Consider the following 14913-nt stretch of genomic DNA (forward strand, 5'->3'; position numbering starts at 1 on the left):
TTCCATGGAGATTTTTGTTCGCACCGTCTGGCCCCCCCCCCCCTTTCAACCAGGCTAAATTTGTCCAAGGTGGCCTGAGGCAAAAGAGCAGATCCCTGCGCAGCTTCTCCTCCCACACTGGGCAGAGTGTTTCTTTCTGTGTGTTTGCATTTGCTGCTTTCCCTCTTACTGACGAGCTATGCACGCCATGAGAATTTTCCCAAGTCCCCAAAGCCTCACAGTGCATCCTCTCAGAGTCCTAACACATCTCTGACTCCTGCCAGATGTAACAGGACTTACAGAAGCTGCCTGATCCCACCAGTCACCGGGTGCCCCTGGTTCATTAACCTGGACAACAGCAGTAGTTTCTTGGTCCAGCTTTCTTGTCTTCCTCTCTCCAGTTCATATTACAGCTCATTGGAATATGGGGGTATTTAGAATTTTCTCCTCTTTCTCCTCCCCTCTCTCTCTCTCTTCTCCCTGCCATCCATCCTCCTCCCCAGCTCAATCCACAAAACAGAAACCTGGTGCAATTTATTTTTTTTCCCCCAAAAAATGCACTAATGAGCCTGAATTTTTGACTAGCTACTGTGTTTTGAAGGAACAGCACCATGTTCAGGATAGCACAGGTTGCTAGGGAAGCTGTGCTTGCCCCCTCCCTGGAAGTGTTCAAGGCCAGGTCGGATGGGGCTCTGAGCAACCTGGTCTAGTGGGAGGTGTCCCTGCCCATGCAGGGGGGTTGGATCTGGAGGATCTTTGAGGTCCCTTCCAATCCAAACCACTCTATGATTCTATGATTCTGTGATTAGTCAGCTGGACCACACCTGAGGTTTCACAGACCCAGCACAAAGAACAGGCTACAAGTTCCAGAGAAATGGTGAAAATACACAGAGATCAGCCCCCTGTCACGTTAGCACTGAAGGCTAATACTGCTGTTTGTTGCCCAAGCGGTAGTCAGAGCTTCAGTGAGGAAGCATTTTGGGTGTGGTGGTGTGGCTGTGCCTGCTCCTCTGAGAGCTGGTGCGTTTGATGTTGGTGTAAATGTTCTTTTCAGATGCTAAACCCACAACCCTCAGGAATTTTGACAGGTGAGTGCTGGAGAGCTGGAGCAGGTCCCTGACAGCTCTCTGATCAGCAGCACTGTGCCTGTCTGCAGCCTGCTGATTTCTGACATCCTGAGCTGGAGCACCTCCGTGCTTGCAAACAAGACAGAGCCAGCATCCTTTCTGCATAGCCCCCTGGAGCTGGAAAGCCAGAGTGACTAACACCGTTCTAAGAAAAAGAAGATTTTTTTTCCAGATTTGTTTTCATTTGGGATGATAAAAAGCATGAAGAGGTCAGCCCAGACAGTAACATTTCTGGAAAAGCCATAAGCACTGGCTAATGGGTTCTTTGCACAAGCTGCATCAGCCCCTGCCATGTCATCCTGCTGCTATCACTTAGCCTTGGATATTAGTGCCAGACACTGCCTGGTTGGCAGGACCCACCCTGCTGAGGTCAAGGGCACCTTTTCTTTATGCAAGGACTAATGATGTGAGAAGATGATGCAAGAGCTGACTGTTTTCACTCAACTTCAATGCTTTATTAATAGCAGTGCTAATGCAGAAGGCCACTCTTTGCTTTACTCCACTAAGGAAATCAGTGGGACGTGCCTGAGGAAAGACTCTGTGTAAAGTATCAACTTAAAATTTCCCACTGCTGGAAGGTATTTTCATTTAATGTTATTTATGCAAGGAAATGCCACCAAAAGCCCAGGTGCAGATCTTTATTGGTCTGTGCCAGGAAAACAAACAACAAACAACACTGCTTTCTCACTCAAGCTTCTCACAATAATTAGAAGAGGAAAATCACCTAATGAGATCCAAAGCTAGTTGGGGGAGGGGCTGGACTGGGGCTGCCACATCAAAATGTATACAGAGTGGTTCCAGGACAGCACTGCTGGCAGGCAGCAGGAGTGATAGCCAAGGAAGAGAGAGGATCTTCCATTCTGAGTGTCCTGAAAAAAAGAAACTACAAGATGCTTCCCTCTCCTCCACCATGCTCTGAGCTCATATCCCAGAAGCAAAACTCACCTGGTTCATCTTCTGTCTCTAGGAGGCTGTGGAATCCTTGTCTGATTCATCAGAAAGCTTCACTGCTGTCTCTTCTGGGCTTTCCTGGCCCAGAGGTTTAGCCTGTTCTGATGCAACTGGGACAGAGCCAGTGCTGTCAGCTGCACTTGGCCCAGCAGCTGTCCCACTCCAAGCAGTGCTGGCTGTCTCCTTTAACCTGCTGGCAGATGTCTTCCCATGCTGTGTCAGATCAGCCAGTACCCCCTCTGTGTCCCTGTGGATGAGCTGATGAGCAGCATAGATGTGTTTTCTTTGGGCCAGCCTCACTGCACATAAAAAGAGGGAAGGCTTTTACTTGGAAATGTACAGCAAAGTGTTCTCCATAGGGGAGAAGGGAGGAGTAGCTTTTAAGCCTTCCTGCAGCTGTGGAAAAGACTAGCTCAGGGAAAAAAAAAAAAAAAAAGCAAGCACGCCCTTCTAACTTTGGCTGAAAGTGTTCTACTGCCACCTAATAGCAGCGACCAACTTTGCATTTCACTTGGAAGACCAGCCCCCACAGCGGGAAGCACAGCCAAACTGTTTCCAGCTTAGGGCACAACTGCCCAGGATATGGCATCAGGCTTTAAAGTAACTTCTCCTCAGAGTCTGTTAACTGGAAGACTGGGCCTGAAATCTGCCCTCTCCTCTGTTACAATTTTGCCTGCACTGAGAAACTCATACAGACTTCCAAGCAAAACCTGGCAACTGTACAGACACATTAAGTCACCTACCTTATCTTCTCCTTTTTGCTACTGCAGGATTGTTTGTTACTGTTTTACAGTTTTCATCCAATCTCATTTGTGTGTATTTCCAGACCACCTCTTGGGAAATCAAGAATCACAGAATGGTTTGGGTTGGAAGGGTCCTTAAAGATCATCTAGATCCAACTCCCTACATGGGCAGGGACACCTCCCATTAGATCAGGTTGCTCAAAGCCCCATCCAACCTGCCCTTGAACGCTTCCAGGGAGGGGGCAGCCACAGCTTTCCTAGGCAACCTGTGCTGGTGTCTCACCATCCTCACAGTGAAGAAGTTCCTCCTAGTGTCTATTCTAAATGTCCCCTTTTCCAGTTTGAAACCATTATCCCTTGTCCTATCACTACATGCCCTTATAAAAAGCCCCTCCCCAGCTTTCCTGTAGCCCCTTCAGGTACTGGAAGGCCACTATAATGACTTCCTGGAGCCTTCTCTTCTCCAGGCTGAACAGCCCCAATTCCCTCAGCCTGTCCTCATTGCAGAGGTGCTCCAGCCCTCTGAACACCTTCGTGGCCTTTCTCTGGACTTGCTCCAACAGCTCCATGCCCTTAATTACTCAAGCCAGATAATTCACCCTATAGTTCTCTTAATTGCTCTTCACTATTCTTTGTTCCCTCTTTCTCTCTCTAGACTTAAGATGCTGCTAAACAATCATGGAGATTGCAATACTGTGTACTTGTAAGGAGGGCGTGGGGAATGTTGCAGGAATGATCTGTGGCTCTTATTGTGTCACTTCCCTGCAAAAGTTCAAGACTTCCTTGTTGCTTTGGTCTGTTTATGTTGTAAGGCTGAGCTGTACTCTGAGTCTGAACCACTGGTGTCTTGCATGCTGTCATGCACACCTGCATGCTGTCACTGACTCAGTCCCTCAACATTACTAACCCACCCTCTTTATGTTTATCCATCTCCCAGATCCATTTTGTCAACAGAGTGCAACTGGATCTCTCTTGCATTTGAAAAGCTGACTTTCACCAGCCTACTCTGAATTCCCAGGAGAGTTGCTCTAACCAAGGCATTTTGTCTTCAATCATGTATGCATGAACTCCATTAACCATACTGGGAATACTCTCCTGGTATTGTTGCAGTCCCTTTGTCCACCCACAGTGAATACCATCTAAAAGAACATGGGTTCAAACTGGTGAGTGACTGTCCTTTTAAAAGCAACTTTTTTTTCATATCAGCACATTGACTTCTACTTCCAGTGAGGGAGGGCTCAGAAGTGAGGTGCAGAGGAGTTTCAGGATGAGAAAGTATTGGATAATCCTTGCTTTTATGCATAGGAATGCAACAAAAAAAAAAAAAAAAAAAAAAAAAAAAGGGGGGGGGGGAAGGGAAGGGGAGGAGGGAGGAAAGAGAAGCCCAGTTAACGGCAAAATAGGAGGGAAGCTAAAGTGTAGGCAAAGACTGAACTTATGGGCCCTCAAATCTTTGCTCTACAAATAGATTTGCTCCTCTGGAAGGCCAGAAGCTGTGCTCTCAGATCACTTCCTGCTAGTTTCAAGGAAGGTGCATGCTCAAGCACATGCCAGGTTGCTGAAACCCAGGTGTGTCATGAATAATCTGGCTCACTATAGGAAAAGCTTTAAAAGCTGCCATAGAAATACAATGCACTGATGTGCTCATGAGATGTAAAGCCATTCTTTGATAGCGTTTCCTTTGGATTTATATGGACTAGTTACTGATTCTGCTCCCTTGAATGTGTTGCTGTGCCAGAGACTGATGACAGGGTGTGTTCATCAGAGTGTACGTGAAGCAGAATTTGTGGAGTTTCCTCTATGCAAGGCAGCAACAGCAGAAGAGAGAATGAGCCAGGTCTTTTCCTGACATTTGATACCTGCTGCCACAAGAATATTGTAGCAAATTTCACCTGACCAAGTCTGAAGGAGCTCTTGTACTTCATCACTTACTACTCTACCTCTTCCTCCAGCATCCACTTTAATTTTTGCCTGGGTCTAGCTCTGCTTTCCAGGCAAACTCACTGTGGCTGTCACAGATTTTCAAGATTTTTTTCCTCTGTTGCTTGGGAGTACCTCTGAGGTGCTTTGTTCATCAGCTGCTGCAGCATTTAAGCCCAGTACATATTGTCTTCCTTGCTGCTGCCCCTATTTGTTCAGAATCTTAGGCATACTCCAGGTCTTCTCCTTCTATTCTCTTTTCTGAGACAGGCTATGCTGTGTGTGTGTTAGTGCCTGAGCTGCAGGCTTCATTGGAAAAATGACATCACCTGCTTTGGTAGGCTTGCAGAAGCAGGGCTAAGGAAAAGAGAGCTGGTTTAAGCTTATGCAGAACTGCCAGCTGCTGGATAGATACTGTTGTTGTGACAAATACATGAGCTAGGGAAGAAAAAAGTTTCCATAATTCAGAGACCACAGAATATGTTTGCAGGTTTGTGTTTTCATTGACAAAGCAACAAGAAAGCAATGAAGTAAGTGCCTTTGTTCTCAAGTCAGAGAAGCACACTGCAGTAAGGACCACTTCAGACTCTGTGGTGATACAGTTGCCTTTCTTAGGTTACATCCACTTTCTATGGGTTTAGTCATGGTCTTCTGAGTGTGTTGGTTAGTGGAAACATCCCAGCCATCTATTCATGATACTCAACGTAATACACAGGTTTCCAGGGTTTTCCCCTCTGTATTTTGACAGACACTATTCCATTTTGGCTAAACATATGTATCCTTTGCAACTGCAAGATTACCTAGTCTAAACATGATGCCACTACAGCCTACCCTAAAACCTTATCTTTGCTTCTAGCTCTCAATAAACTGGGAAGGGAGGGGGGTGGGACGGTGTGGGGGGGGGGGAGAGGAAAGCAAAGGAAAGCATATATCCTGCCTTCCACTGTATTTTGACAGACACTATTCCATTTTGGCTAAACATATGTATCCTTTGCAACTGCAAGATTACCTAGTCTAAACATGATGCCACTACAGCCTACCCTAAAACCTTATCTTTGCTTCTAGCTCTCAATAAACTGGGAAGGGAGGGGGGTGGGACGGTGTGGGGGGGGGAAGAGGAAAGCATAGGAAAGCATATATACTTCCTTCCACATATAGCATATATTTAAGTAATGTGCCTGTTAAAAACGTATACAGGTTTTAGAAATTGCCATATAACAGACAATTCACAGCCATGCTCCTTAAAGACTTCTCCTAGTTTGTTTTTGAAGGTGCAATGGACTGCTTCTTCTCAGGTAGTTTTACTGTTGTAGATACACCAAACTCACACCAGGTTCAAATTCAGGGCACCTTTTTAAAAGGCTAAAGCTCAGAAGAAATTGGTGAAAAAGGGCCAGAGGGGTTAACTTTCCACCTGCAGAGTGCAAAAGTGAAATCTCAAAGAACTGAGACAACTCTTGGTACTGCACCTTTCTTTTCAGTGAGCTAGAGTGAGGAGGGTGAACTGAAAGAATGAAGTCCCTGAACTCCTTACCTTTTTCTCTGATAGACATCTTCTCAGCTTCTGGAATCAGGAAATAAAAAACCAGCTCTGCTACAATCTCTTCTGACTGTAGGCGAGTTAGACTACAGAACAGATGCAGAGTAGCATTAGTATTTTAATTTTCTTTCCAGGTCACGTCTGCAAACACAAGACTCCCTTGTAAATATTCTGGCCATTTTCAAGGGAGGGTATTGTCATGGCAGGGATTGGCAGCTGAGTCTCCCTCTACAGTACAAATAGGTGGCAGTGTGACTATTCCCCACTGCACTGCCAATGTGCTCAATACTGCACTGGGAAGCAGTATGTCCAGGGAGATCACCCTAGACTCCTTATCCTCCAAGGATAAGGATGACAAACTGAGTTACACACACAGATACCTCTGAGGATTTTTGTCTTTGTCCACTTAGTCTTTGGCCCATGGCTGAGTCTGCTTAATTGTTCCCTTTTGTGACTCTGCATTTGGCTGGTCCCCATGCTCTTTTCCATGCAAATGTTTGGTGGGTTCCCAATTGGCCCAGGGGCTGCATGCATTATCTACACTTAATTTTCCCCAAGGATTTCAACAGTCTGCCTGTATTCAGCTAGTTACAAAATACACAGCTGCTCTACCATAGGAGAGTCACTGTGCCATTGGGATTTTTTATGGCTCAATTCCCCCCCCCCAAAAAAAAGTGCATAGAAACTGCACTGGAGGTTTGGCAGGTTCTAAAAAGTATTCACTGCTGATGCCCCAGCCAAACACAAGACTGTGGTGTTCTCAACAACTTACTCTACTCAAAATGCCCTGTCAGGCAGCCATCAGTATGACTGACCCCCATGGAAACTGGCAGTTTCTTAAAGAACAGCCACCCCAGAATGAAAGACTGCTGTGTAGCTGTATCTTTTAGCATCTCTTCCAAACTGATTTTCTGTACTAGTGTAAATAAATGAAAAAGACCAATATGAATGGGCACTGCTTTAGGCAGTTCCCAGATTCACTTCAAGCTCAGTCACAGAATCACATTGGTGTGGAGAAGTCTAAAAAGGGTGATTCACAGATCCCACAAGTGATTTGCAAAGGGAATCTGGCATGTGCTGTATGGAAAAAAGGCTTTGATGGATTTATATGTGTGTACCAGGTGGTAATAGCGTGATTCCCATACAGCAGGAACACTAATAAAGAGATCAGGAACAGTAGCGCTCTGCCCTTCCCATGTCTCAGGTTCTGCATGTGACCACAGATGCAGATGGTCAGGCAGGTTCCAGACTGCTGTAAACAGCCTCCAACGTGCCACGTAATATAACCTACCGACTTTCCATTTCGTAAGCAATGTTGTTGACTTCTACAGCCAGTCTCTGAACCTCTTCCCTGGCTTGTTCTTCAGCTGTGTCCTCCATGCAATTCAGGATAACATCTTCCAAGTAGGAGTCAATAGTGCTCTGGTGCATTTTCACCACCTGGAACAAAAACACCTAGATATTGTTCCTCCGCCTATTGCTGTGCCAGAAGCAGGGTGGAAGGAGATTTCCAAAGAAGGAAGAACAACAGATTTTCAACAGGCTCTTAATTTCAGGCAGGCCAGCCAGAGATTTGGTTTCAGAGGTGCTTTTTGGGCAGGGTAACTTGTGTAAAAATGTATTTTCTAACAATTCTTTCAGATAACTAGTTGAACAGAAACAAGTGCAGGAAAGAATGGGTGGTGGAAGAAAAACATCCAGAGATCCAGGACTGCTGCAGCAGGTTAGTTCTCTGAAAGCAATGACAGTTGCTTCCTCAATTCTCGTGGTTCCCTGAGCAACAGCTGTCAAATAATGCTCATCAGTATTGACCTCAGTAAATCAATCTGCTTTGATTCAAGCAAATCCTAAAGGAAAAAGTTTCATCAAGCCAGTCCAAGCAACATGGATAAAAACAAGACAAAATTATTGGTTTCTTTATAATGGCTGTGAAACACAGATTCTAGAAATGGGTCTTTTTCCTCTGCTGGTCTGAAGGGCATAGGCTTCTGGCACTTTGACCCTTCTACCTTCCCACTCAAAGACACAGGAAAGTTATGAGGAGAAGCTACAATTAAAATAAAAATAAACATGATGCCAGACTCTCTTGGTATTAACCTCCTCCCACAAAGCTGGAAAATTATTGGTTTAGTCAATTAGGCTCCCACTCGTTCCTTTCAACTGGGAGAGAAATGCTTCATGCAGTCAGAAGCTAGGGAATAGGACTCTTGAATAGTTGTGTTGTATGTTAACTCAGGACTTTTGTTTCTGGATTTCAAGGTTAGGTTATCCATTGTCATTAGTTCAAAATAATTTTTGTACCTCTTAGTATTTGCAGTCCACTTTTTTATCTTTCCCAAACCTTGCTTAAAGACATTGCTCCTGGAAGAACACTTAATACTTCTGCTGGACAGACCAAGTGCTGTCAAAACATTATTCCTAAAGATGATCTAGGCACAACTGTTCTCAATAGGTGTTAGTTGTGGAAATTTAGAAACATACATCCATTAATGATAGGCCTAACAGGACTGTCTGCAGGGCTATTCAGATCATCCTTAATTTAACAGGAATGACTCTTCAGGAAGGAATCACCCTCTCTTCCCCTTCAATTTTAAAATGTTGGTGATTTAAAAATCACCAAAGCCAGAGCTGAAGAACCTCCTCTCCCTCTGGACCTTCGCACCGGGAGGCAGTGCCTACAAACCACCCACAGTCCCATCCGTCCATCCATCCATCCATCTTCTCTTGCCTGTCTGAAGAGCTCATCTGCTTCCAGGCGCTGCCTCTCCTCCAGCTGACGAAGCCCGCTCTCCTCCGCCTCCCGCATCCGCCTCTGCCTCTCAGCCAGCATGACAAAAGCATGGATCTTCCGTTCTTCTTGCAGCCTCACCAGCTCTTTGGACAAGAAATCAAGCATGTTTGCCAGTACCCTTCCTTCTTCCCTGGCCAAGTGCTTTTCTACTTGTGACATCTTGAAAAAAAAAAAAAAAAAAAAAAGGCAAAGAATTGTGTTACAAACCCCAGGAATGTTGTTCCAAGTCCCAGGACTACCACAGGCATGTGAAACAGCTCTGCAACATCCACTCAGACCAGCCGTGGGACAAACCTAGGAGTTTTGCATTCTTCTTGTTCTACATGTGCTGGCCAGGGCTGTGCATAATGTGACATTCCTGTATAAAGGCTTTGAGAGTATAAAGAGGGTGAAAGATGGCACAAGGGGTCTGGGCTATTCCAACCTGCTTTTCTGGCTTCAAGGATAATCAGAATAGTTGCTGAGGCCATCAGCTTGTTTCTGGGGAACAGTCCACTGCCCAGACCAAGAAAGGGGAGGCATGGAAATGACAATGAAATTACTTCAGCTCATACCCTCTGTCTCTCTGTGCTAAGCTTAGCTAGACCAGAAAATATTCTGTTCTTACCTAGAACCAAAAAATGGGATCAAAAGTTGCAAATGAAGCTTCCTTCTAGCATTTGGAAAAATCTTTATGAGTAGGAAGCTTGAGTAAAGATTTAGGAAACTGCAGTTGCGAGTACAGCCACATTTCTATCCTGTCCTAAGGATGAAAAATGTTTGCTGTAGTTCAAAGCCACCTCAGTGAAATGGTTCATCTTTGGTTGGACATTCACGATGCAACCAAACAGATATAACTTGCTGAGGTAATACAGCAGCCATCAGTCCCTGCAGTTTTAGGGACTGTACAAGTTACTAACTGCTAACAAATTCAAATAAACAGTCATTATATTGAGTTTGCAGAAGTGCAAATGAGAATTTAAATTCCAATTCATGGAAAATCAGAAAGTCTGTGACAGAGCCAAGACTAGATCCCAGGTGTTCAGCTGTGACATTCACTCCTTGCTCCAAGCACATCATGTTTTACGGGTTGGGTATGTGGGATTGCACTATGGAAAAGGGACAAGACTATGTAAGTTCATTATTTCCAGTATAGACGATGAAACCACAGTCCTCGGCTGGAAGAAATCTCAGGAAGGGCCTGGGATACTGTCTCTCTGTTGGAATCAACAGGCATTAACAGAGTCGATCTGAACATAAAACTCAATATAGAGCTGAAACATCCCAGACCAAATCAGCTTTCTTGTAGTGCCACACCATTTGCTCATGCAGCATCACAAAGACAGTGGGACTTTCAGTATTGCATGCAACTAGAAGTGACAGTGTTTGGGTGTTTAAGATGGCCCATGGTGTTAAGACAGTCCGTGGGTGTTTAAGATGGAGGACAGCAAAGCAGCAACTGCAGCAGCCCACAGGGAGGGATAACATGGAACTGATGTGCTGCTTCCTCTTTATTGCTCCAGGTGCTGTGTCTAAAGCCAGTGTGAAATGCAGGAAAGCAACATGCTTGTCTAAGACTCTTGTTCTATACCAGAGTGGAAATTTTTAACCCCTCACTGCTGACCATTTTATTTGGAATTTCTACCTTCTTTCTGCAGAAGGCATTTCTTGAAAAATGCTTTTTATACTAGAAAGGTCAAAACCTGAAAATAACCGTGAGCACCAAAAAGTTGAGACTTGTGTATCATCACTGACTTTCTGAAATAGCCACACACAGAAAACTGCTGCACATGGATTCCAGAGAGTTTTAGAGCTCAAAATGTTTGAAGACCTGAGCCTAGGACTGTGTGCCTTCAGAGATTTATTGAGAGGAAAAAAAAAAAGCAAGAGTGGAAGAGGTAGATACCAGCAGAGGGGGATAGTGGCTCTCCCAAAAGGGAATTCTGAGATCAGAGGTCAACATCTTTACCATTTGCTCTCTCCTTGTCTACAAAGGTCGTTATACTGTCTGAACTGCTCTCTCCTTCATTCTCACCTTGGCTTCCAGAAAAGAAGGAGCATTTCAATTTCCTAATGCCTGAGGGTTGTTTTTTTTTCAATTCCTCAGTAGAAAAATTGTCTTCCTGAATTTCACACCTGAGCTCCCTATGTATGAGGGAGCATTTGAAAATGATAAACAGTAAAACACCTGGTTCAATTTTTATTGAGATCTGAGGGGAAATTGTATTGCTGCCCACCCAGCAGGAAGCAGTGGTCTGGCTTTATCTCTGCCAGGCCAGCCAGCAGATGCTTATCATCATCTGGAACCTGCAGAAGTGCCTCACAGCTGGTCAGTGAAAAAACAGGAGAGTAGTGAAAAACTACAGAAAAATCTACAGGAATGTGGGAGATGCTGTATATCTGAGACGCAGTGAAGTCTGGACAAAATTGCTTTGTGATCCACTGCAGACCAACATCTGCTATTTGATTCAATTTGCACTGGAAGGTTGTGGCCCTGCAAAGAACTAGGATGGGAATTTACATCCCCAGCTCTCACTACATCCTTGGTAGAGGATACAGCCCAACATTTTTCTGCTCTCCAGAACAGTGGTAAGCACAACAATATGACTCTACTGCAAAGGTCCTAGAAGTCTCAAGCCCAGCAAGATTTACAAAGCCTGCTTTGGCTTCTTTTGTGGTGTTTTATGCCTGAGGAGGGGCCTGAGAGAGTGCCATGACAAAAGGAACAGGGAAGTGACAAAGCAGTAACACACATTCAGTAAAACACCTGACAGATGTGACTGACAGGCACGTATTGAGATGCCAGGTCACAGTACCAGTCAAATGGATTGAAATGTGGGAAAACTGAGGTTCGTCTGGCACTGCACTTTGTGCAGAGCCTTGTAAATATAAATCAGTGCTGTGTCTGCAAACAAAGCAAGTGCAGCCGGGGCAGCAGCTGTGGTCAGGGCACCTCAGCCTGTTTCTGAGATTTCCCAGAGCCTCCACAACAGTGAGAGCTATTTTAGCCCCTCAGGCACTCAATGCTTGGCCGGTGCTAGGGGAGCATTTCTGTTACTTGGGGCACTTTCTGTGCTGTGGATAATACAAAGCAGACATAAATTTAATGTGAGAGTGTTGGTGGCATTTCAAGCACAGAATGCCTGGTCAGGACAGTGTTGTGAATCAGCCCCCCCATCTACACAGGCAAACCTTGTGCATTTTCAAGTCACGCTGTTGCTGTAAGGCCAGTATCATCTCCTTCTCTGCCTTCAGACGCAGCCATCCATCCTCCTGGAGTGCATGAGTGGTGCGCAGTTCCTGGATCAGGTCCAGCCGCTTCTCCTTCCCTTCAAACATCTTTAAAATAAAGTTAAACAACCAAGCATATCAAATGGATAATATAGATCAACATGTTTTGCCAGCAGAGCACACCTTTTTTCTCTCCAAGTTGCAGGGTCAGCTGTTTCCCAGACCTAGTTCTCTGTAACAGAGATTTGTGGTTGCATTTAGGCAACTACTACTGCTGTCAGGTAAATCTTGACTAAACCCTTCTGGGTGGAAGATGATAGTTGAGACCTTCTGCTGTGGAGCACAGATGATCCACTGCTACTAAAAAGAATGTTTAATTTATTTATTTTTTTAATTCTGTTTGGCTTCACCTAGAACTCAAACTACTGGAATGCAGAACAGCAACACTAATGTCAAGCAAAAAAGGGAAATGTCCTTCTGGATGTTCTGCTACACCAGCCTCAATGTCAAAGCTTCCCAGTGTGAGCATTGCCCCTTTTCTTCAGCCCTAGGTTAGATGTCTCCTGTTTCAACATCTACTGTTCTCTGACCTTTGTTTTGAAGGAATCTAGCAATAGCTCAAAGCAATAAATTGGTAGGGAGGCTGTTGAAACTGCTCCTGTCCCTGTTAACAGCACTGTGGCCCACCCTTTGCCTGATACATTCTTCTTTTCATTCCTCCTCTCTTTCAACAGGACTTCCAAGAACAACAAAGGATTACTTAACCCTGCTCACATCATTGTCCAACTGAGTCAGATACCTCTGATCCAGTAGTAGCTGGCAGGAGATTCCTAAAAATGATTGGATATTTCATGGTGTGAAAGTCAACAGTCCTGCAATAGCATCAAGCATCCATCTAATAGATCACCACAAAAGTGGAGAAGATGTGGGAAGTCTGTATTCCACCTCAAGCCACTTTCATAGTATTACATGTTTGATAAAGCTCACCTCAGGGTCCCACATGAGAACACTTCACAAACATGAAACAATTAGTGCAAAAGATAATACCAGTGACCCAGAAGGAAACATCGCACATGAAAACAAACCCCATGGACTGGTCTGATCAAAAGGGACAGACCTGTTTAACATAAACCCCATGAGGCATGGCTACTCAACTGATTTTTACTTCGACCCACTCCTACTCCACTGAAAGCAGACAGGTCCTGTACTTACTGGAAATCATGGTGATATGCTCCTGGTCTAAGGTTTAGGTCACCATCACAGGAAACTGGAAAGATGGTATGAAATACAAGCTGCCCTGTTGGGATGTGGAAGGCTTCTTATGCCTGGGATCTTGGCATAATCAAGGCAGAATCTACTCATGGTCCACATCTAGTCTAGAATTTGCCATTTGAGTAACTCTGCTATGAAGCATCCAATTAAACAGCTGAGTGTAGGGTATGGCAAGAACAGGAAGATATTTACAAACAGGTGTAGGAATCTGGAAGTTCCCCTAAGAAATCTGGCTGGAAAGCAGAGACTCCAGCCTTGAAGAACTCAAGTTAACATCCAGAAAGATATGCTGCAGAAGCCTCATTACCCTTAATTAGTCCTGTGGAAGAAAGATTGCAAACACACCTTCAATCATTCCCATCATTCTGGAGACACATAAACAAAGAGACAGAGAATACCATGTTCTGAATCGCCCTGCCTCGGAGCAGCTTCTGCAGACAGATCACTGCCAGTTCTGTTTCCTCTTCCTCCTGCCAAAACACAACAAATATCCACACAATCTTTACTTGTCTATTTGGAGACTGAGATTTCTATAGATTATTCATCTAACTACCAAAAAGTCTAAATCATATCCAGCTTTTTCATAGTTGTTTCTGAACACCATTCTTCTAATTTCTGGGGAAAGGAAGGTGAGTCAGAATAATATGTACTTTTATGTTTTTCAAAAGATGGGGGAGAAAGGCTGTATAATTACATTGTATCTGAGATTTTAGAGGGTCTTTGGAGAGGAGTACCTACTAGTAAGGAGATGCTGATGGAGAAAATTACTCTATTCATTAGAAGTACTATTTATAGCTTGTCTGACAGAGTTTGCAAAATGGGCATCACCCACATGAATTTAAGTGGTCGAGACACTTAGGGGATAGAATTATTATTGAAGGAGGTGCAAGAGAGCTGTTATCCATAAATTAAGGGATTAGATTAAAAGAGAGCATATACAGCTTTTCTTTTGATATTTATTCCTGTGGTGACTTTTATTGGAGTAACTCCGTATATTTAAGACTCAGAAAGTGACAGTTAGGAAGTAAAAATAATTACATTATGTTGTGATTTGTCTCTTTGAGAACATTACTGGCCAGTCACTATGTGACTGATACCGACTTGGATGAATCATGGAATGTAGTGGGAAAGGGAACATGACCACCAGAGGGGGGAAAGAAAGGCTTATTTTAACTAGAGGAAGCACAACTGGCAATGCCTTTTCCCTTGCTGAGGGGTCTGCTAGTCTGGAGTTAACAGTAGCAGAAGGAAAAACCCCATTGGGTGCTTGGGAAAGATAAAAATAAATGTAAAAAATGCATGGAAGCTTTTGAATAAAGAGCCTATGAGGTCTGCATTGAAATGTGGTATTTTAGATGTGCTGGAAAAACAGGGAAGAGC

At 44.3% G+C, this 14913-nt stretch overlaps 1 protein-coding gene across 1 annotated transcript in view; it reads right to left on the reverse strand.

Annotated features, from left to right (window-relative positions):
• Positions 1-2069: 2069 nt before the first annotated feature.
• MAATS1 (MYCBP-associated, testis expressed 1) overlaps positions 2070-14913 on the reverse strand; it is a 29974-nt gene continuing 17130 nt past the window's right edge. The window contains exons 10-15 of the mRNA XM_009998210.1: positions 13932-14003; positions 12223-12369; positions 8989-9210; positions 7552-7700; positions 6255-6346; positions 2070-2356 (exon numbers count right to left, since the gene is read on the reverse strand). Coding sequence (XP_009996512.1) covers positions 2070-2356; positions 6255-6346; positions 7552-7700; positions 8989-9210; positions 12223-12369; positions 13932-14003 — 969 coding nt within the window. The remainder of the gene's footprint in view (positions 2357-6254; positions 6347-7551; positions 7701-8988; positions 9211-12222; positions 12370-13931; positions 14004-14913) is intronic.

Source organism: Chaetura pelagica, unplaced genomic scaffold, assembly GCF_000747805.2.
Source record: "Chaetura pelagica isolate M959 unplaced genomic scaffold, ChaPel_1.0 scaffold65, whole genome shotgun sequence".
Classification (NCBI taxonomy): Eukaryota; Metazoa; Chordata; class Aves; order Apodiformes; family Apodidae; genus Chaetura; species Chaetura pelagica.